Source organism: Rhipicephalus microplus, chromosome 2 (genome assembly GCF_043290135.1).
Source record: "Rhipicephalus microplus isolate Deutch F79 chromosome 2, USDA_Rmic, whole genome shotgun sequence".
Taxonomy (NCBI): Eukaryota; Metazoa; Arthropoda; class Arachnida; order Ixodida; family Ixodidae; genus Rhipicephalus; species Rhipicephalus microplus.
In genome coordinates this window covers 254,956,021-254,980,236 of record NC_134701.1, presented here as the reverse complement: position 1 = coordinate 254,980,236, position 24,216 = coordinate 254,956,021, and the positions used below count along the sequence as shown (strand labels likewise).

Here is a 24,216-nt window from a genome sequence, read left to right as displayed (position 1 = left end):
AGTTTAAGATTCATCAATTTCTGCGCAAGCATAAGCACTAACGTTTTCCCTTTTGATAAATATCCTTCGTATATAAAACTCTGATATCTGTCAACGATACCATAACAGAGCTTTTTAAAATTGCCATATTGGATAAAATTACCCTTCTACACACCAGACTTGTGATGACTTTTTAATCGAGCCTTTAATATTAGACAGGCGTCATAAAACTTCGCTGCTCTGCTAAGCACACGCAATATTTTTGATAAATAATGCTATCAAATGAGCCAGTACGATCGCCTTTATTGAATTTAAACAATTGAAGCTGAAAATATTCTCAGAGATTACAATAATAATCAAGCATAATTATTTTCTTTAATGACATGACAGCCACATATCCACATATTCTCTGACTTGTACTATTTTTTCATCTTTTTTTTTTCTTTCCTCTGTCGATTGGAATTGCTATCTTTCACTCAGATAAATAATTTTGGCCAAGAAACCCAAAGTACAGTGTAAGTTTTCCTCAAGCTTTCAAAGATTCGTTGCACCCAGAAACAAAAACTTATGCGTGATTCATTGGCAGGGCACCAGACCATTTAGTGTCAAGTGTTAACTAGCAATAAAATCTAGCCTTTTCCTTCGAAACAACTGATGGCGCAATACGCTGTTACGAAGACATGTGCCCTATCAGCGAACATCAACAGCTTCTCATAGCCAGTTGCCCAGGCACTTGAGAAAATAAACAAATGAATGAAGTGAATTTAAAACTTTACAACATTTTAAAATGTCGTTGCCGGCATTTTACAGCGAGACTGATGTGAACTACACTTCATACACTGGGTTAAGATATTCAGAGCGAAATAGCGTCATCACGTCTGCGATTCGCGATTGCATGTGTAGTAACCCAATGGCATTAAAGTGCAATATACCGATGAAAAAATTCATAAAGTTCTTGCTTTAGGTTCACGAAAAGCGGGATTATTGATAACATGATATATTGACCCTCTCTATATATGCGTTTACGAGAAACAAGTCTGTTATCACAGCTCAATGAAGTTCTTTTAAAGAAGACGCCCATACCTCGTTTCATTTACTACCACATTGCAAAGACCACCAGCTCATCGAAGCGACAACAAAGAGAGCCACAATTCTGCATAACAGTAACAGTACTGAGTGTATTTAACCCTCTTTTAAATGGGATCAATCAAATACCTTTTCGAAGATGACAGCGCTCACACAGTAAGAGAAGACGGCATATTCTCCCAAGTGCCGTAATACAGTGACGTGCCACTGGTCGCGTTACGCGGGGTTGCCCTTGACACCACTCCCGAACGTAAGATGTATGCGTATTACGATGTGTCACGTCTTTTGTATACCTAGTATTTGACCCGCCGCGGTGGTCTAGTGGCTAATGTACTCGGCTACAGCAGCTGCATTTCCGATGGAGGCGGAAATGTTGTAGGTCTGTGTGCTCAGATTTGGGTGCACGTTAAAGAACCCCAGGTGGTCGAAATTTCCGGAGCCCTCCACTATACGGCGTCTCTCATAATCATATGGTGGTTCTGGGACGTTAAACCCCACATATCAATAATTCAATCAACACCTATTATTTAGATTTTGATATTTTAGTACTGACAGAAGTTCAAGTCTTTTCTGCTCCTTGTATTCCCACACGTCGAAAACCTCCCGTGTGAGTAAGACACTAATGGTATCAAACAGTGGGAACGCACACCGACCATCTTCAGTACTAACGATCTTTTTTGTGTGCTAATGCCAAGTATATGGTGGGTTTACCTTTCGTAATTTGTAGCAACCACAGCCAATGCCATGACACTCATATGTCACAACAGCAGTCCTGAAAAGTGATGATGAAAAAAGTGGCAAAAAAGGGAATGTCGATCATGATAATGATAGACAACCAGCGATATCAGAGATAACCAACCTCACTTAATGGGTTACGCCTCACGTACCAAAACACAACAGCACACTGGTCCAATCCTCGGCAGCCTCTGGCAGCAGTCATCATAATGGGACGCCACTGGCGTTGACGTAAACACACAATACGCGTCGTCCTTTGTACCGTCACGGGGAGGAGGTTTCGTCAGTAACACAGATGTCGACACAAGTCCTCAACAGTGTGAGGTGTCCGGGGGGTGGCTCGCTGATATACAAGGCGACGAACAAACCACCCGTTTTCACTTCCTTCTTCATCGTACTTTCGATAACAGAACAGGCCGGGATGCTGATGACTCGATCTGGACAAGGATATTAAGAAATATGGCTATAAGGCCCATTTTAAGTTTTTTTAAGAATGCATTGCTATCATGTAATACGTTTCCTACATTGGGTACTCTGAATACAGAAATTCCCCTTTGCAAAGAAATTGTTAACGACTCTTACTCACTTGGAGTCTCCTATAGTAGATGATATTTTATTATATTTTTCCCTTCATTAGTATGACTGAATTTATATGCACGTGATTATGTACACATAGTTATGGTATGTAACTTCAATTTTACGTGCGTGCAGGCACATATAAGCAGATATATCAATGTATATTTATGTATATGTGTAAGTGTTTTTTCTAGGAGCAAATTGTAAACTTTTCTCTTTTTTTAACAGGATATTTTGAAGTACTAAGCTTTGCTTGACTAAAACGGCCCATGGGCATGAAATAAATCATTCGTACAAATAGCGTCCCTTAGCGCATGGAACACTTAATCCTTAATGCTCAAATGAAACTGTCACTTTTTCATCGTCAAAGTGACACCCCTACGCCTCCTACCCTCCCCCATACACACATATATTCGATGTTGTTAAAAGCAGCAATCTTCGTTATTACGGTTTTACAGTAATGAAAACGTAATAATCGTATTGCAGTGTGAATTGTTTAATGTTGCTTACCGTCTCTTCACCCTGGTTGACTTAGACCAAGCATTGCACCGCCCCATTGCTTGAGGTGTCCCATTGTCAAGATACCTCTGCGCACCACAAACACCAATGTATAACTTATATATCAAAGTTTTAAACGGAAAAATATGATATTAGTACCTGCTGGACCAGAATAATGGGCAATAAGTATTATCATAAGTAATAGAAACGGTGACTGTTATTTTATATCATAGAATATTCTTCTGGGTACACCAGGCTTTCCATGTTGTAGGAAAAGTTTCTGTTGTCTTCTAACAGCGTGAAGGAAATCGCTGCAATCATTATCTATATTGCTGCGCATGTCCTTTAAGGCCTTATGGCCACCATCGCCGAAGGGCATACGAATCTCTGCTTCCTACAGCTATGAACTACAATAAATGTCTAATCATGTAATCATGTAATCACAGCCGGAACAAGTCATATGTTTGACAATTCTTAAAAACCAAAACCTGGTGGGACTGCTTTGTGTGTTTGTCAGCACCAAGAAATACGGACGTGTAAGGAAAAGATGGCTGCGCACAAACTGCACAAGGACACAGAAGACACAGACGAGCACAAACTTTCAACAAATTTTATGTTTGTTTGCAATCCCTATATACGCACAGATATATTTCCTTCAATGTATGAATCAACTTGCCTAGCGGCAAGTTTTAATGAATACGACCTTATTGGGCTGAAGTGCACGGCCCATTCTGTTTTCCTGCTTTCGAGACGATACGATGCTCCGCCTGACCACAGCCATCAAGTCCCGCTCACTTCTTTGAACAAAAATTATTTGACCTCACGTTCATAGACATTTTGTCATATTACCCGTTATTTTTGTCCCCGTTCGTGTTATTTGTTATACTATCTTATTTTCCTTCTTTTTCTGGCCTACTGTCTTCATTTCCTCTGTGTTTCGCGTTCCCGCAGGAGTGCCAGCAGGCATTGTACCACTTCAGGTGGCAGTTGGCAGCATTTTCGCTTCATATTTTCTCTACGTCCTTGTGTGATGAGACCAATTAGTGATAATAATATTAATATTATTAATAACAAATATATTTTCTACTTTGATAATAGTTCATTAGCTTTTAGACTTTTCATGTTCCACGCACAGGCAAGTCAGTTTTAACGTTATAGTCAGCTGGAAACAAGCTATTATGTAACCCTGCCAATAATTTACTGCAGCTTTTAGTGGACCTCAGTTGAAACAATTTAAGCACTCATCCGTCTCTCGTACTAGGACTGCGAGCGATGTCGCAAACGTTACGCTTCATTCGTTTTGCAAACCTATTAAGAAAAACTGCGTCGTACGTGAAAACGTAAAATCTTTTACATTGAGCTTTACCTTGGCATAAAACTGACTGGTTCCAAAGAGCATTTCGAAGTTACTGAAACATGCTAGCAGCAACCATGCCAGTAAGTGCTATGACCTATTTTCCTGACTCCCCAAAGAACAAATAAAAGCATCCTTGGGTAATTGCCTACTATGACAAAACATGGACAAACGTGTTATTTTTTTCTATTGCATCTTAATATGCGAACTTCGAGAATAAAACCCGGTGCCATCTATTCATAAATATTTTACAAGTACATCCAGAAATTATTCGTACCTTGACAGTAACCCGCTATATGGGACCTAGGTGGACTACGCTTGATTGTTGCGTAAGGGGCAGCGTCACAGCGTGCCTGCAAAAAAAATATAATAAAGTGAAGGTTTAAGACAATTCGTCAAAAGGGGATTGATCTTTCTCGCGACGTACACATACCAAGCCAAAGACGTAGCCAAGAGAGAGAGAAAATTTAATGCGGAAAGGCAGGGAGGTTAACCAGAAAACATATCCGGTTTGCTACCCTGCACTGGGGAAGGGGTAAGGGGAGACAAGAAAAAAAAAGGGGAAAGGGAGGAAGAGAAGCACAAACACACACACACACACTCGCACACAGTAGTGTCACAATCGTTCAACGAGGCGGGTCGCTCGCAGAAACTTCATCAGCGCCTTCGTTGCTTTCTGGCGTGAAGCTCGATCTTTCCGACATTCCAAGATTGACTGTTCAGAAAATGGCTGGTCGTCGAGGCGAGCAAACACTGCTGAGAGGGACTGTCGCTGAGAGCTGTACTGGGGGCACTGACATAAAATATGTTCAATTGTTTCGTCATTGTCGCAATGGTCGCATGTAGCGCTGTCTCTCATTCCGATGCGGCAGGTAAAAGCGTTCGTGAAAGACACCCCAAGCCACATACGGCAGAGAAGGGTCGTCTCGGATCGGGGTAGGCCAGATGGAATAGTAAGTCGTAGGTATGGGTCCAGGCGGTGAAGACGGGTGTGGAGAAAACCGGGCGTATTCCACATAGACCTTGCGACATCCTGCGCAAGCGTATTAATCTTTGCTGCTGCGTCGCTTCTTGATAGTGGAATAGGTTCCATCACTCCATTTTCGTGTGCATTCTTAGCTGCATTGTCGGCATGTTCGTTACCGATGATGCCGCAATGGCCTGGTAACCACTGAAAAGATATGTCATGTCCTTCGTCTTTTAGGTGATGGTACAGTTGTCGTATTTCGAGCGCCAATTGGTCTTGAGGTCCACGACGTAGAGCATTTTGTAGACATTGGAGAGCTGGTTTCGAATCAGTAAAAATGCTCCATTTTTGTGGTGTCTCTTGGTCAATCCTGCGGAGTGCGCTGCGGAGTGCCGCGAGCTCCACGGCTGTCGATGTCGTCTTGTGTGACGTTCTGAACTGGATGGTTTCGGCTCTTGCTGGGAAGATCACAGCTCCTGCAGATCCTCCAACAGTTGTCGAGCCATCCGTGTAAAGTTTGACATGATCTTTGTATTCTTCGTGTAGCATGAGTAGAATCATCTGCTTTAGAGCTGGCGCCGAGAGCTCCGCCTTCTTGCGAATCCCCGGCACTGTCAAGCGCAGTTTTGGTCGGTCCAAGCACCAAGGAGGTGTTAGTATCCGTTCCGGAGGCGTGTAGACTGTTGGAAGGCACTCACGGAAAGTCAATACTCTCTTACAGAAGGAGGCACTCGGTCGATCTTCTGGAAGCGAAGCTAGGTGGTGGGCAGGGGCGCGAGCAAGGTGTCTAATATGAGCTCTAAGCACCTCCAAAGTAATGTGCACTGTGGCCGGATGATCTTTGGCGATTGCGATGGTTTCCGCTGTTGATGTACAGCGTGGTAATCCAAGACAAACTCTGAGTGCCTGGCCCTGGGCGTTTTCTATTGTGCGTATATTGCTTTTGCAAGCGTTCGTCAGAACCGGCAAGCTATACCGCAGGTACCCCAGAAACAGCGTTTTGTACAAATGCAACATCGCGTGCACTGATGTGCCCCACGTTTTGCCTCCGAGGAACTTGAAAAGTTGTGCGATGGCCGTTAGGCGCTTCTTTAGAGTGGCCACATGGGGACTCCAGCAGAGATTTCGATCGATCGTGACCCCCAAAAACCTGTGGGTCCTGGCGTAGCAGACACTGTGTCCATCGATGGCGATGGGATATGACGTCATTGCCTTCCGCGTGAACGCGACCAGCGCCGATTTCTCAGGAGAAATCTCGAGGCCTTGTTCTCTAAGGTACGCCGATATTGAATTCGCTGCTTTCTGGAGTCTCGCACGTACCTGAGGACGTGTTACACCTGATGTCCAGGCACAAATATCATCTGCATAGAGAGATATCTGCACGGAATCTGGTATGCGTTCAACGAGACCGATCAGAACCAGGTTGAACAGTGTGGGGCTCAATACACCACCTTGAGGAACACCACGGTGTGTATAATGTTCAGAAGTCGGCCCATCATCAGTTTGCATAAACAATGATCTCATATGTAGGTAGCATTGGATCCAGCGGTACACTCGCCCACCCAAACCAACTGACTCGAGGGCGTCAAGTATGGCTTCGTGAGAAACATTGTCATATGCTCCTTTGACATCTAAAAATAGTGCGACAGATAACCGTCTGCTCATTTTCTGGTGTTGTACGTAGGTCACCAGGTCAATGACATTGTCAATGAAGCTCCGAAGACGACGAAAACCGGCCATGGCGTCTGGATATATTCTATGGCGTTCTAGGAACCACTCGAGTCTGGCAAGGATCATTCGCTCCATCAGCTTCCCTACGCAACTAGCCAGCGCTATTGGGCGGTATGATGTCAGCTCTAGAGGCGATTTTCCAGGTTTGAGAAGTGCAACCAACCGGCTTGTTTTCCACTCTCTGGGGACCGTTCCATCTCTCCAAGACTCATTGAATACTTCCAGCAAAGCACTTCGTGCTCGATCACCGAGATTGCGTAATAGGCGGTATGATATGCCATCCGGTCCAGGCGATGACGATCGATTGCATGAAGCAAGAGCCACATTCAGTTCTTCCATTGAAAAAGGCAGGTCCAGGTGCGGGTCCAGTGAATGTGGCGTGTAATCAGCAGTAAGGGCTTCTGTGCAATTTGGCGGGCCCGCAATCTTCCTACAAAAGTCTTCCGCTACCTCGATATCCCTTCTATTTTGGAAAAGGGCCAAGGCTTTAAACGGAAAACGTTGTTGGGGAAATATGCGTAGGCCTCGAACGGTTCGCCATATTTGAGAAAGCGGTTTGCGAGGGTCTAGACTCGCGCAAAATTTCGCCCACCGTTGAAACTCCAGTTTGTCTATACGACGCTGGATCTTCTTTTGCATGCGCCTGGCCATCCGTAGATCTTGAATGGATTTTGTGCGTCGATATCTACGCTCCGCACGCCGACGAATCGCACGGAGTCGCTCTAACTCCATGTCCGTTTCTGAGGGCCTTGAAGAATATGCCAGCGTGCGCATCGCACTCTGCGCTGCTTGTTTGATCGCTTGCTCAATGCCAGAGGTTAAGCCTTTTTCACAAGCGTGTTCAATGTTGGTTGTGAATGCTGAAAGATCGATCCTCCGTACGGTTTTCGGCGGGTGGTTGCTAGCAAAGCCTTCGATGGTGAGATAACTGGGGATGTGATCGCTACCATGTGTCTCGATGTCTAAAAACCACTTAACGCTTGTGGCGAAGCGACGTGACACGAACGTCAAGTCCAAACAGCTGCTGTACGTTAATCCTCGCAGAAATGTAGGGCTCCCATCATTAAGTAGAGACAGTTCATGAGTCGATACAAATGAAGCCAGCCTCCGGCCCGTGGTATTGACTTTTGAACTTCCCCAGATTGGGTGGTGGGCGTTGAAGTCTCCTATAATTATCCACGGATCCGGGACGCTCGAAAGAATGTCATCCAGTCTTTGGCAATCAAAACGGGCTGAGGGAGATAAGTAGACACCTATTAATGTGAAGGTGAGGGTTTTCTGCTTCACAGTCAGGCAAATATATTGGTTCTCATCATGAGGCGACACAGGTTGAATGATGTAGGTAAGCTCCCGGCGAATATACACAATGACCTTGCTGCTTTCGTTTCGGGTTTTGGACGGGATTGATTCGTAGCCGGATAGCCTGATCGGGTTTGATAATTTCGGTTCGCATATTACGATGATTGGGAAACGGTTAGAAAACACGTACTGACGAAAATCGGAAATCCGTGATCTAAGTCCTCTTGCGTTCCACTGGATGACTGATGCTTCTCTGACGTCTTTGCGGAACGATTGTTGATCTCCTGCCATGACTCTACGCGAGGGAGGCGAGGACTGGGCTCAGCGCGTCCAACACCTGTAACCCGCTTCGAGCGGTTGGAGTTCCCAGGCTTCTTAGTATGTCTGCCATGACAGCGACGAGGGATCGTAACATCGGGATGATCTGTCGATCGACCCTTGACACATCCTCAACGGAAGTAGACTCGGTGGAAGGTGTAGGGCGGCGAGGCCTCGCAGGAGGCTCCTTTGCCGGCTGCGTACGCGGAAGCGTAGGCCACTCATCCGCAGCTGTGAGCTTCTCCACTTCATTTCGCTTCGTGCTTACTACTTCACTCGTGCTCGGAGGAAATGGGTTATGCGCAACACTCTGTCCTACACGCCTCCGTCGGCGACTACGTCGCCGCCGTACCCTTTCAGCAGCCTCTCTGTGGGTTGAATTGTCCCTAACCATTTGTTTGATAATGGCGATTTCCTTCTTAATCCGAGGGCATTCCTTGGATGCAGCATCATGCGGACCATCACAGTTTCTGCACTTCAGACTTGTTGCCCGACATGCGTCTGCAGTGTGCGGCTCAGCGCATCGGGGGCATGCTGTGGTGTTTGTACATACACTCTTGATGTGACCAATTTTCATGCAGTTATGGCACTGGAGTGGTTTAGGGACAAATGGTCGAACAGGATGTCGGAAGTGTCCCACTTTGACATGCGACGGAATGGAATCTCCTTTGAACATTATCTTTACACATCGGGTGTTTCCGAGGCGAAGTACATTCGCGATGAGAACTCCTTCGTTCGCTGGTTTTATGAGAGTTGGGAGGTCCGAATTTGCTATGGCCAAATCAATGTCGTAGATTACTCCCGCCGTGCAGGCACCGTCCATTGGAATAACCGGTCGAACTTTGATGCCTCCCAAATCTGATACTCTGCGAAGCTTGTCTATGGCGCTGGCAGTCATTGTGTCCACAGCTAGAATATTCTTCCGCGTGTTCACCCGGATATCCTTAATGTCGTTTGGTGCTACCCCCTCAAAGTACATAGAGAGAGCTTGCCTGTTTACTGCTCGAAGGCTGATGGTGGAGTCCTCGGGCATGAAGAGGATGGTGTGCGGCCAGCATTCTCCTTTTGACTGAGACGTTAATGTCCCTGCTGGTGAAGACGACTTGATACTTCTTCTTTTGGCCTTCCTGCTTCTCACGGTCTCGAAGTCGTCATCCGACGAGTCGTCGCCAGTGGCCGAGTACAGTTCCGTGTCCTCGCTGGCGCTCGAACAGGTGCTTCGTTTCCGCGACGAGCTTGCCAAAGGTGGTCTATGGTCGGACAGAGCCGCAGAAGGCTCCACGTCCACAGCCATGATGCAGTGACTATCACCGTTGGCCTCACTGGTTCTGGGCCAGGCGCGCTGATTTACCGAGGAGCTCGCCATAGCAGACCTCTGGCTGGGCGGACCAGTGGATGACTCCGCGTCCGTCGCCTTGGGGCAGGGAGCAGCGTCTCCCGTAAAAAGCGAAAAACTTGATAACAATGCTCGGAGCCGAAAGCAGAAGCGTTCTATGAAGAGACACTTCGTCGTCGTTTTCGACGTAGCCAAAGAATGCCACACACTGAAGGCATAATTAGGACATGTTTTCTTATCTTACGAAAGCGAGGATTAGCGCCTTTTGTTTCGTGCACCGCGAATTTATTCATGTGAAGATAATTGATACAACTGCGATTGTTGCTTCGGTTGCTGCAGCAACGAGCCAACCCTCTGGTTCACTCGGCGCATTCTGACAGCGTGTCAGAAAGAACAAAAGCATCGCGCCACACAACAAGTTGGCAAGACATATAGAAATGTCTTCGCCCATTGAACTCTTTATCCGTTTTTTTGCCGAGAAACAATGCAACAGCGTGCTTATGGCCAAATTCAGAGCGCCTCTCGCAAGAGGACGCAAGGAATTCTGCGCATTCGAATGCACCTCAATGCATTCGCAAAGTCGTCGTGCGCGTTGCAAACGATACAAAGGCCACACGGTGCAGTGGCTCGCCTATATCTGCCGTGCGGGAGCATTCATCGACGGAACGTAATTGCATCGCACATTGCAGTCTGGGCGGCGTCTGCCGGATAACGCCTGCCGAGGTTTTGAAAGCGAGGAACCATCGTTATGCAAATGTGCGCTGCCTCACCCTGTAGGCTATCGCCACTGCGGCAGCGCAGTCGGCATCCGCCAGTAGCCGCTGCTGCTGCGCCTGAAGAGCGGCGTAAGGCTCGGCGTACTCGTGGCCCTCCTCCCCTCGGCGCGCTGCGAAGAAGAGATGGAAGATATGTATCCAGGTGTTGAATGAAGATACATTTACAAGGCACGTTCGAGAAGATTGGGGGGCCAGCTTTATGTGTTTAGAAGATTAGGGGCCACGGAAATATGTCAGCGGAACCGTGGTGGGCTCTAGCGTAGAACACCTTCGTGTAAAGAGAAAACTTTTGCGGTGGCGTGAAACACACTTGCACTCTAAAATAAATGCTTTCCCAAAGCTTCATTTTATGAGCAGTTTTCTTAATCAGGAGGATTGTTGATCATAGGTATAATTTGGCAGTGTGCGTGTAGCGGATCAGTTGCGTCCTTCGAAACACTAATTTAGTTCATGGTATGCCCGAACAAGTCGCAGTGTAAAGATGACCCCACTACATATTGCGCTTAATAAAATCATTGATAAACATACTTATGTGCTGCAAGTTTGTCAAAACACGATGGCGACATCATATTTAAGTCCTTGATACGTCATTGCTATTGGAAGTTTATTTTCTAACTTTTGCGAATAACACCCAGAACCAGTCACAGTGTGAATCGCGTAAAGTTGATTCGTGGAAAGTTTTCACTTGTATGCTTTTCTCCATCGAACATTACCTTTACACGGAAAGTGCAGATCACTATAAGATAGAAGAGGTCGTTCTGCGCAGCAGCGAAAGAGCGAGAGGGATCGATGAAAGTGGTCTCAGACTTGACACTAATGAAGGCCTTCAGGCACCCTCAAAAGCTGGGCCTCCAATCGTAAAATAAAAAAAAAACACCGCTACGTGTTCGTCGATAAAAAAATAGCGGGATCAATAATTTTTTACGCTCTTTGGAAGCGTTCACGCGACATTGCGAAATATGGCTTGTTAAGGTATGTTACGTAAAGCAAAAACGAATGAGAGCATTTCTATTCAATCAATTTCCATAATGATTGAAAACAGATGAAGCCAGGATCAAAACTAAAAGGGCGGTGCAGTGCACTTGAATATTTTCTTAAAGTTCATTATAAAAAAATCGAATAAGCGTTCTAACAAATTGTGATTTCAATAATCGTCACATTCAAACTAAGAATTTAATATTAACCCAATTTATTTTGTCGTTCTACTTTAGGGCCATTGATATCAGGTTTGAACGCCAGCAAGAAGAAGTGGCTGCTCAAAACATTCATTACGTGTTATAGAAGGAAAGAACAAAAGTGAATCACTCTGTACCAACTTTGTAATTGCAGTGTTGTGCTGCATATTTAAAAGCTTGGTAGCTAAAATTGCAACTATGTTTCAATCGCCCATGTATTCATACAGCGCTTGAAGCTCTCTGTCTACAGGAAAAACACACATACTGGCCCTTCCTTGATTTTCAGATCGCTAAATCATTCCTTTCACAAGTGTTCTGTCGTCTCGAAACACTTGCAACGGGCTCAGCGGACTCACTCAAGAAAAGAAGACGCACGTAGAGACGTGGAGACTGCCCAGCAGGAGCTCGTCGTATGGGGTTACCAATCCTCAATCAACAATTCAGACCACAGTCAACATTCACGGCCATTTCAACCAAACAATTTTTTAACTAAGAGAAAAAAGCGTCGATGCCGTATGTGCCGGGCTTTAGTGAGGCATTTGCCAGAATATTACGTCACTACGACCTCCAGGTATGCCATGCTCATGTTCGGTTTGCCCAGGTGTTAATATAATCGAAAGCAGTCATTTCAAGAGGAGGTTACGCAAACACTGTAATGCCGTGAAAAGCGAGAAGTTGGCGTCACATGCACTTGCAGAACATGTATATATGCACCAGACATATGTTCCACTGGCAAAAGATTCTTCTCTCATCAACACGGAAACGAATCACGTTCCATGGCTTCATCTCGAATAATTCTTCATTCAAACCACTGCGCACACGCTGAACAAAAACTGTGGTAATCTTCCGCCTGTTTAAACGAGTTGCCTGAAACGTGTGGCTAGGCGACCTTATAACTAAGAGAACTGACAACTCATGCTTCATTGTGAACAAGGCTCTGTATGGGAGCCGAAACGTCTTTTTGAATTTATTTGGGCCTTGGTCGACTTTGTGTTAATTTAATCCATGTATTTCCCCAGCCGGGCAAGTGTGCACCAATCTCCCAGCTACGAAGACTTGGAAAGTTTACCTCTCCTTGATCCTGATGCAACAGGAACAGGTTTCCGTGTTGGCGAGGCGTAGTACGAGGTGGCCTTTCCGTAGGCGTCTTGCTGCTGTAGCCGTTCCTTCTTGGCGCAGAACTCGGTCATGCTCATGGAATCTGTGCTGCCTTGGCACTTGCGCAGCGGGTCGTCTGCACATGCACCGAGAACAGTCCACGGCACGTTTTGCTTGCAACTAAGAGACTGCATTTACCTGCCAAGATGTCCTAGAGATAGTAGTACCTTACAGCTGACCCAAAGGTCGAGGGGTCGAATCCTGACCACAGCAGCCGCATTTCACCAGGGGTGAAGGGCTAGAGTAAGGGCCCGTGTCCTTCATTCTAGATGCGCGTTAATATACCCCAAATGGCTGAAATTTCTGGAGTCCTCTATTAAGCCGTCTCTCACAATAATATCATCATTTCGAATCATTTTGGATTTTGGTAAGTAGGGTGCCCCCCCCCTCCCCGTCAAAAAAAAATGTTGGAGGCACCCATTGTTGCGTGACAGCAAGCATTATGAAAATCCCCTATAATCCCAGCAGAAGGTTTAAAAAGCGTGAGCGTTTATACAAGATGAAATTTTGCCGTCATGTTCTTTGAAACACCATTGTCATGAGAATGAATCATAACGAGAAATAGTTTTCATAGGTCACTTGGCGCACTATCCAGAATCTGTATATTTGCGCGCTTATCTATAACCATTCTCCCGTCACGTGAACTTAGGCCAATGAGAATGTCCCTCAAAATAATATTGTTTTACTATTCACAAGAATATCACCAGCAAATTACACGGCTGCCCACCGTGGTGGTGTAGAGGTTACGGTGCTCAGCTGCTGATCCGAACGTCGTGCGTTCTATCCCGGCCACGGCTGTCACATTTTGATGAAGGCGAAATGGCAGAAAACCCGTGTACTGTGTAATGTCAGTGCACGTTGAAGAACAACATATGGTAAAAATTTCTGGACCCCTTCAGTTCAGTGTTTCTCATAACCATATCGTGGTTCTACGACGTTAAACCCAAGTGTGGCGGTTCGGGCTAGTTGGTATGAAATGACGGTAGAGATAGCGCGAGAATGGAACGACGCCAAAGGGACGCTCTTCTCCTTCTTGTCCCTTTGTCGTCGTTCTGTTCTCGCGCTATATCTACGTCATACCATTAAACCCTAGCCCCAGATAATATTGAATTATACGGTTGTCATAATTATGGTGGCAATATTTTTGAAGTCGCCTATCACCTTCAAATAACTTCGAAAAGATGGTCAAGCCTGTGAAAGTAGAAGAAGAAGATGCAAGAGACGTTACAAGTGACAAGCCTTTGCTAAGTTAGCATTGTGCCTCTCCAGGTGGCAGTTGCCAACTCGCACTTTCCCTCTTTCTTTTGTGTATGCAATTGAATGAATAAATAAATATAAATAAGGCTAACTTTCTAATATTATTTTAGTATTAACAATACCACTACGGAAAAGGAGAATGAGCATCGTTACTTTCGCTACAAGGACACAGCCTTGGTCACCCGGCATGAGAACGTGATAGCACATACACTGATACGTAGCAGTTCGATGCTAGAAGCTGTGGCCTTTTAGAGAATATCAAAACAGCTGGGAAAACGGCGGCTTTATATTCGCATGATGTTTACAGTGGAAAAATGACTGACAAATTTTTTTGAAGATGTGGTAAGTATAACGGTACGTTTATTGTTGTGAAACGTCAAACAAGAAGTCAATGTACGTATTGGGTCAACCTGTATCCTTGAAACATTGTTTACAGATATTTGGTACTGTAAAACTTCGTGTACCTACTTTTGCTTTTCGTGTGTTGTTGTTGTATTGCAATATACAGTATTATGCATGTATGACATGAAGGTTTGCGAGATCTACGAAGTATAAGGTGGTAAATGCGACTACCGCGTCAAGTGACCCTTATGATAACACCCCAATCAAGCAATATTCGTATATCGTCGTATAAAGATCCTATAGAGGTATCATTGAATGTCTGAACAAACAGTCTGAGATATTTACAGCTAGCTGTAATACTATAGATAGTACTAGTATCTGACGCCGCATGAAGGTCGTGAAGTCAACTTCACTGCACTGTATTAATACAATAAGGCCACTACTTTGACATACGAATTTTCTTTTAAAAACAAAAAATTGTGCACTGAAACAAAGACTTTCGTGGAAGGAATATTTCATGGAAGTAGCACTACGTTGTGGCTCAACTTAAAATGAAATCAAGCTGTGTAAGGAACAAAGGCTGCCTAAAATTACATTATCAAGTTTTCCAAGTTTTAGTAACAGCAACTTGTGCGTGCGTTGGCCCCTTGCACGTGACTCGAGACATCAATAACTCCGTTCGAAAGCAGTGCAAGAACTTAAACCAGTTTCGCACCTGTCCTAGACTCGTACGCCATCATTGTTCTAAAGAACAACAGCAACAACAAAAAACATCCTCACTACAAAGCTGTCGGAATGCTTCAGTCGCTGGCATTCTTACAGCCGACGTTCAGCTCTGCAGTTTTTATATAGCCATTCCACAGTGTTCTCCTGCGTGCAGCGAGCGCGAGCGCAGAATCAAATTTAGGCTCGCAGCCGTGGTTTACGCAACGGCGTTGCAAATTCTTCGCGTGCTCAACTCAGCGAGCGAATACAGGGCACGTCAACTAGACGAGACGTGTCCCGCGGCACAGCCTCTGCAACGAACGTAACTGGCTTTTGAAGATGCGACATTGCCGAAGATGTCACTGGCATTGAGCGCCACAAAGAAGCAAAGCCGCGTCAGCGAATGCTTTTTGCTGATTGTTCCTATAGATGTTTTTACTATACGCTTGCCCTAGAGCTTTCTCTGGTATACGATCACGAGTACGCGTTCGCCTTCTTCAATCAGAGAGCCAAGTGCTTCGAAGGGGGCGGGGCTTTTTTTGTTTCCTATGCTCGAGAAGCAGCTTAAGTCACTGAACGAACGTCTAAAGTGAGTTAAAGTTTATGACGTGTAGCCGTGAGGCATGGAAAACAGAAAAGCGTGCTAAGCAGTTGTGTACGTAATGTATCGAATTTTTTGGTCTCCTTGCGCCTGTTGCCATGCAGTTTCGGAGGAGACGCTTGTAGCCCTAAATATTTGAGAGTCGCGTTTCCGTCGCACTGAGCTACTTGAGATTGTCGTTCCATTTCGAAACGTGCTGCTCGGTTCGAACGGAGTGCCGTGAATATTTGATGCACGAAATACTCCGACACGCTCAGCCCGGCTTGGCGCAACAACGTCAGACGGCGATTCTGCCTACGCATGACGGTTTGTTCTTTTTTTTTTATCTGAGCAACACTTTAGCAGTGTTGTACAAGCCAGTTAGTTTCGCAGTGTCATGCATTTAGAACAAATGTTACTCTGGGTTATTCTGAAAATACAACATTTAAATATTGCACGTGCTATTCTCCGAGGACGAAGAATCAGTAATAACGTTTAAGCCTTAGTGATAAACGTCATCCATTGCAGTCGAGCTCACTGCATGGCTTTTGCAAAATTGGTACGCAAAGCAAGTGCTGCTCGATCGCGCTCTTTCGTCTCACGTGGTACTCGTCTACGTTACAGAGGAATGTGCCTCCTCCGCAACAGGTAATGCTTTGCCTAAACTCTATTATGGAAAGAAGGAGGAGTTTGCTAGCAGATTTTTTTTTCATTCTTGCTCTTTCATTCATCATGCCTGTTTGCATCCTACTTAAAGGTATCTGTTTCCTCGGTTCACATCGTTGAAAACATTATCATACGTAGTGGTTTACGCACCAAAACCATGATAGTATTATTATGCACGACGTACAGTGGAGGGTTCCGAAGGTTTCGACAATGTTGCGTTGTTTAAAGCGCACTGGCACTGTAGCCAGTGTTCGACAAAGGCGGACAACTCCTAGTATATTGCGTCATAAAGTGCTGGCGTTATCTAATTTCGTATCAAGTGTTCGGTGAATGTCTAGCAGCTTCGCATGTAAGCTAGTGCCTGACGTTACCGAAATAGACATAAGCTAAATTTATCTAACCTTTACATATACATGACGTGATCTATATCAAACGTAACTATTGAAGTACACTTCAACCAAAGGTGACATCCAATATTGCCCCTTCCTAATATAATTTGCATGGTGCACTATCATGGAACCATGATGTTTATGCGCTACACGGTCTATAAACAATGTCGGAATGCAAGCAGCAATTTACGCAAACCACTGCTTGACCTTTGTGTGAATTACTTGATCTTATCTATTATGCGCTTGTGTACTTCCATTTTTTGACTGTGTATTCGATTTTATAAACACCTATGTAGTAATGTCACTAGGATGTAATCGATGAAGAGGCCAGCAAATGGCATGAAGAAGTGTATGCAGAAAGAAGGGCGCCACCGAAAAAAAAAGTGGTAGCGCTGACTGTTATTCCTCTGTTTTACTTTTGCATGTGTGGCCTACATCAGAGAACCACTTGCCGCCTGTTCCCCACTTGTAGGAGAGCTGGCTTAAGACATCTGGTAGTGAGTGGTAACACTGATATGGCTTTGAAGATGTTTAACTAAACAGATGCTCACCCATGTGATTCTCATCGGCGGCACTGGCGGTGCTGTAGGCGTCATTCTGCCGCCGGAAGCACACCATGACCAATGCGATGACGACGATGACCACGAGCACCGAAACGCTGACCGGAAGTAGAATGGACAGGTTCCGGTAGAGCGGCACATCGCTACCCTCTCCTGCCTGGACCCCGGATGATCCATGGGTAGAGCTGACTCCGGCTGCGTAAACAAGAAGGAACTTATCCCACGAAGTATACATGAAGTCTTTTGGCTATGCGTGGCCACTTCTGCGAGGTACAGAGTGTGACAAAAAAAAATTCAGCACGTCCCACGCATTGTGGGAATTGATTTTATGCGACTCAGTCAATATGTCGCAGTCTAAGCCAGATTTTTTTTTCGTTTTATCCACGCGGTAAGAGGTGGGTCAAAGTTAATATGTATATCGAGGAGTCATGTATATATATACCTGGAGGGTTAATGCTATGACGTATTCTCATTAGGCAGAGATGTCACTCTTACCGCAACGAAGCGCACGCTGCTGTTGTGGGAGATGCATGTCACTTGTGACTGTTCTCGGTGTATTCGAGTAACAGCTCACCATAGCTTGCGGAGTCACATGGATTCATAAGTAACGCTTGTTAAAATTGTTTAAAAATCTGATAGCCCCAACTGGTAACCCAGCTGCCTCGCCTTTTTCTAAGCTTGCATAGGAAAGGATCTCTTGGAAAGAAGACGAAGTGCTTCTCTCGAGGAACACATCTTACGGTCTGTGCTGTATTTTCTGCGTTCCACAGCGCAACAGCGGGGTCTCCAGCCCCCTACATCGCGGTGATGGATGTACAATTCGCGGAGATCTCACCCTCTACCAGTTCATCCACGGGCATTGCTTCAATAAAGCGTGGCAATGCATCTAGTGAGAGCGAGGACACCGAGCTGTACTCTGCATCAGATGACGAGTCCTCGAAAGACGACTTCGAACCTGTGCTCTACCGCAAGGCCAAACGAATAATCATGAACGCATCATCGGCATCAAGTACAGCCACTGTGAGAGCAGCGCCTCAGCGATGACCTCACTCCATTCTGTTTGTGCCGCAGACCACTACTGCCAAATTTACGCATCCTCAACAGGCAAGCACTGTCTTTGTACCTTAAAAACATTGTGCCTAAGGAGATTAAAGACATCGGGATAAACACGAGGAAGAATATTTTGGCAATCGACGTTATGAACCCGAGTGCACTGAACACGCTACAGCATGTGTTGGAGCTGGGAAACATCAAAGTCCTATCCATCATACCAGCGAAGGGTGACACCGTAACAGGAGTTATCTATGATATAGTCACTGAAATCGCCAACGAAGATTTTCTAGACTGATAAAACCAGTGAGTGAAAACAACATCATTGTGCAAGATGGTCGCCTAGGCAACTCTCGTTGTGTGCGAATAACATTCAAGAATGACTGTCTTCCCTCTTACGTGAAGGTTGGCCATTTTCGTCACCAGGTTCGCCCATTTATTCCGAAGCCTATGCAGTGTTTCAAGTGCCAGAAGATCGGCCACGTCAAGGGCGTTTGCAGAAATTCCGCAGTGTGCCCCCGATGCGCTGAACACCACTCAGAAGACGACTGTAGGGCAACTACGTTGAAATGCCCCAACTGCCACGGCGCTCACAGTGCCTCTTCCAAAGACTGTCCCCAGATTAAGAAAGAGATTTATATTCTGAGGCAAATGGTGCGAGACAACTCGACTCACAGAGAAGCTGTGCAAAAAGTATGGCGAAGGTACCGTCATCGTCGAAGGTCCTCACGAAGGACAGTGCAAAATCTGACGACAAAGTCAGAAACTCAGGTGAAATCGACAGGCGCGGCTCCTAGCATGGTAAACATCTTCGCTGAAGGAGAAGATGCTGGCAGATCTCCCTCACCAAAGGAATAGCCACCCCTTCAGCCTAGATGATCTGTTGAGCCTCAACAGAAGCCGCCTCAAGAACAAGCACAAGATGCTGCAACGGCCGGGAAGCCAGATAATCGCGTGATGGTGATGCTAAGATCATTAGTGGACACCATTCACGTGTTGCTAAGCGACATGAATACACCGTCAGCCAAAAGTGCCCTTCAAGTACTGAACGCGCTTAGTCCAGTGCTAGCAGCCCTAGAGTAGACCATGGCTAACCCATCACAGTCTTTCAGGGATGTGGTTCGTAAAGCAGCAATATTGCAGTGGAATGCCAGGGGACTGAGATCGCGCATTGGTGACTTTCGTCGATTTGTGTTCGTCAATATGTTTCCCGTAATCGTCATCTGTGAGCCGTACTTATCGAGTGCAATACGACTCTCGGTATACGAACCTTTTATGTCGTCTACTGTTACTGAAAGCAGCAAGGTTCTGGTGTTCATTCGCCGAGACCTTACTTACATTCTTCCTGTACCACCTCATGACGGAAACCAATACGTATGCTTAAGAGTAAAAAAGAGGAGGCTCAACATCACTGTGGATGGCGCATACCTATCCCCATCAAGCCGGTTCGATCAAAAAAGACTACGAGATATCATAGCGTTCACTCCTGACCCGTGTGTTATCATCGGGGATCTTAACGCTCATCATACATAATGGGCAAGTCAGAATACCAACATGAAGGGCAGAAACTTGGTGTCTTTTGCCTCTGACAACAAACTTTGGTTACTTAACAATGGCAGTCCAACATTTTTACGTGGCTCCACATACAGTAGCTGTCTCGACTTGGCTTTTGTTTCGCGAAGCCTAGTGAAACATACTTAATGGTTTACGGATATAGAACGCATGGGAGTGATCACATTCCAACATACGTCAAGATCAGAGGATTGTCGCCTCCTAAAGAGCGCGACATGGTTAAAAGAGTGGACTGGAAAAAAAATTTCAGTCTCGTATAGAAGACCAATGCCAAGAACACATATCCAATTTACAAGAGGCCAACAAGAGCACTGTAAAAGAGACTGTGTTTACAATTACATGCCCTGTAAGAATCACGGACATCGACGTAGAGCTGCAGAGGCTTCGAGCCTTGCGATGACGAGCTGAAAGAAGGTACCGGCGCACGAAGGACATAGAAGATTTACGGACCGCTAGACGTATGCAGAAGAAGATCAAACGTCGGTCGGACAAGCTAGAATTCCAACGCTCGATCGACCCTCGTAAGCTTTTATCGCAGATATGGAGGACGTTAAGAGGTTAGCGGTCATCTCCCATTCAGAAGTCACCATTCAAGGCCTTAGCCCTTTACCAAAATCGACCAGATGTGGACGTTACTGAAGAGTTCTGCGCCGGACTATCAGGGCAAACTACAGCACTTAGCAGCTCACCACTTTCCAGCAGTTGTCCGCCACAACGTGATTCTTGTATGGACTTCCAGTTCACCATTCAGGAGCTCAAGGTGGTACTCGCTTCATGCAAACGTACCTCCGCACCAGGACCTGACGTGATCTCCTACAGAGTCCTGTGTTATCTAGGTGAGCGCGCGAGAATAGCTCTTCTTCACATGTATAATGATTGTTCGCTAGAGGGCACTTTCCCCTTAAGTTGGAAAACTAGTCGTCTCGTACCACTGATAAAACCCGGAAAATCACCATTGGAACTCTCCTACTATCGCCCGATCGCATTGGCTAGTTGCGTGGGTAAAGTGATGGAGAGAATGATTCTCGGCCGACTCGAGTGGTATTTGGAGTATCATGAGATCTACCCAAATGCCATGACTGGCTTTCGACATGGTCGATCATCGATCGATAGCGTCATCGACCTAATAACGTACGTTGAACACGAGACCAAGGCCATAAGCGTCTTTGCGCCTCTCTGTTCCTTGACGTCAAAGGAGCCTATGATAGCGTTACACATGAAGCCATCCTTACCGCACTAAAAGAGATTGGAGTGGGTGGCCGAATGTTTAAGTGGATATGCGGTTATCTCCAAATGTGATCCTTTTTGTGATTACGGATGCCGGGAACACGTCTGCACATTTCAGTTGTCGTGGCTCCCCTCAGGGTGGTGTACTGAGCCCCGTGCTATTCAATTAATACTAATTACTCTCCATACGCACCTACCAAACAATATTTATCTATCAACATACGCTGATGACATCTGCATATGGACATCCGCGGTAACTCGCCTGCAGTTACGAGCGAGAATACAGAGAGCTGCTACTGCAACTGCTTTGTATCTCCGCAATCGAGGCCTGGAAATTTCCTCCGCAAAGTGCGCTCTTCTGGCATTTACGCGAAAATCCATGTCGAATTACAGAGTGTCTATTAACGGTCAAAATATACCATATCGTTGATCTCACAAATTTCTGGGTGTCCTAGTCAACAGAGACATATCAAGGAGCCCTCATGTGTCGTATTTGAAAAAAAAAAAACGATTGACAGGGATACGCCATCTTTTCAAGTTTCTCGCTGGAAAGACTTGGGGAATACAGCCTAATGCTATGTTACGACTGTACAAGGTGTTTTTTCTAGGCTTTTTGCAATACAGTCTGCCTGCATTATCAAACGCCAGCAAAACAAGTCGACGCATGATACAAAGCGTTCAGACACAAGCGCTTCGAATATGTCTATAGGTCTGCCTCAAGGTGCCTCAACAGTGGCGACTATAGCTTTAGCCAAATACCACCTCGTGCAGACTCATATTGAAATTGAAGCCTTGAGGACACACATAAGGCATGTGGGCCGGACCCCCCCATCACCACCTAGCCTCTCTACCAGTGGATAGACCTCATACTTCCTTTTGTCGAACAATAACTACGCATGGTGACTCCCTACCAACTAGATTTACGACCGCGGTGAGACCTTCAATTCCTCCATGGTACCTCAAACAGCCAGTCATCAATCTGACAATACCAGGCATCCAGAAAAAAACGAGATTTCTCAATACCAGCCCTCAAGCAGCTCGCCTTACTTCTGCTGTACGAGAAGTACCAAGACTGCACCCACGTCTACACCGACGGCTCCGTCCTGCCAAACAGCTCAGCTGCGGCGCTCGTTATTCCAACGCACGCCACAACCATCAAGTTCAGGACAGCTCATGCAACCACAGCAACGGCATCAGAGCTTACAGCGCTTCGCGTTGCACTGCGTTTCATTACCGACCAAAGCACGCAACGGTGGACGATTTTCTGCGACTGCAAGGCGGCACAGCAGTCACTTCTGTAAAATCTATGCCGTGGTCCACATGAGCAGTTGGTATTTGAAACAGCAGAAATGCTGCACCATATAACAGAGAAAGGGCAGCACGTTATATTTCAGTGGTTGCCAAGCCATTGTGGAATTATCAGTAACGAACATGCTGATCAAGCTGCCCGTTCAGCCCACACAGAAGACAACAACCAGTCAATACCTCTCTCAAGGACGGACGCTGCTAGGAGGCTCCGCATGCTTGCTCGCCAACGCTCCATGGCTCTTACGAATGAGCCTCTCTTTAGGCATGCAAGGTTACGATCCCTTGATCCAACGTTAAGCTGACAGTTTCCAACAAAAATTTGACGAGGTGACGCTACTGCTTTGTGCAGACTATGGTTGGGAGTCGCGTTTACCCGTGCGTACGCGTTCCGCATAGGGATGGCTGACACCGCCGACTGTGCACACTGCGGAGATGAAGAAACAAGGCGACATATCCTGTGTGACGGCCCGGAATACAACCTGGAAAGACGACACCTTTCTAATACATTAAACAGGCTAGATGACCAGCCGCTGTCAGAAGAAAGTATACTGCGCCATCGTCATGACTCATCGTCACAGAAGAAAGCCGTGCAAGCGCTATTGGGCTTCTTGCGAACTGCTGGCCTGTCGGAGTGCCTGAGTGGACTGATTTTGTGTGTGCGTGTGTATCGGTGTTTTTCTCTCATTTATTTTTTAACTCTCTCTTTCTCTTTCAACCCCCTATTCCCCAACCCCAGTGTAGGGTAGCGTACCGGATACTAGCATCTGGTTAACCTCCCTGCCTTCCTTTTTTCTCGTTTCTCTCTCTCTTGCATATGGTCCTCTTACGAAGTTCTTGAAAGCGATGCCGGGGCTGTGTGTTAGAATACTTGACTGCCAAGCTGAAAGTTCGGGTTCAATTTCCGCTTGATCCTTGATTTAGGTTTTTAATTTTTTATTCATATGAATCCTCCCAGCACGAATTACGCCGCCGACGCCGGCACCGCATTTTCTCCGGCTCAGGCTCGTTTTCAATCTCCCTTTAGAATTCTTAGCGTATTCTCGCTGCTCTTGGGTTGATATACAGGGTGCCCGAGTTATCTTAATTATAAAAATATGCCGACACACGCAATTACTACGCGACCAAATGCATTTTGCTGACCCTTGCCTAAAGTTAGATTATTTTTTAGGGGCGAAGCCCTTTATAGCGCGGGTCTGTCGCTCCTCCTCCTCCTTCGTATGTATGTATGTATGTATGTATGTATGTATGTATGTATGTATGTATGTATGTATGTATGTATGTATGTATGTATGTATGTATGTATGTGTGTGTGTGTGTGTGTGTGTGTGTGTGTATGTATGTATGTATGTATGTATGTATGTATGTATGTATGTATGTGCCACAAGGGTTGCGACATGGGAGATGGCGGTACTTTGAAGAAAGGAGGAAAGTTTAAGTGGGAGGACAGGGAGGTTAGCCAGTTCTTAGATCGGCTGGCTAACCTGTGCTGGGAAAGGGGTGAGGGGAATTAAATATGATAAAAAGAAATGTTGCAAAGATAGCTACTCTGTGCTGGGGAAAGAGATGGGGGGA

At 45.8% G+C, this 24,216-nt stretch overlaps 1 protein-coding gene across 1 annotated transcript in view; it reads right to left on the bottom strand.

The window, feature by feature from the left end:
- Positions 1 to 2,003: 2,003 nt before the first annotated feature.
- LOC119169268 (cell adhesion molecule Dscam1-like) overlaps positions 2,004 to 24,216 on the bottom strand; it is a 269,223-nt gene continuing 247,010 nt past the window's right edge. The window contains exons 22-27 of the mRNA XM_075880053.1: positions 17,479 to 17,682; positions 12,900 to 13,064; positions 10,650 to 10,765; positions 4,506 to 4,581; positions 2,887 to 2,963; positions 2,004 to 2,237 (exon numbers count right to left, since the gene is read on the bottom strand). Of these exons, the coding sequence (XP_075736168.1) occupies positions 2,953 to 2,963; positions 4,506 to 4,581; positions 10,650 to 10,765; positions 12,900 to 13,064; positions 17,479 to 17,682 (572 nt within the window). The 3' untranslated portion in view covers positions 2,004 to 2,237; positions 2,887 to 2,952. The remainder of the gene's footprint in view (positions 2,238 to 2,886; positions 2,964 to 4,505; positions 4,582 to 10,649; positions 10,766 to 12,899; positions 13,065 to 17,478; positions 17,683 to 24,216) is intronic.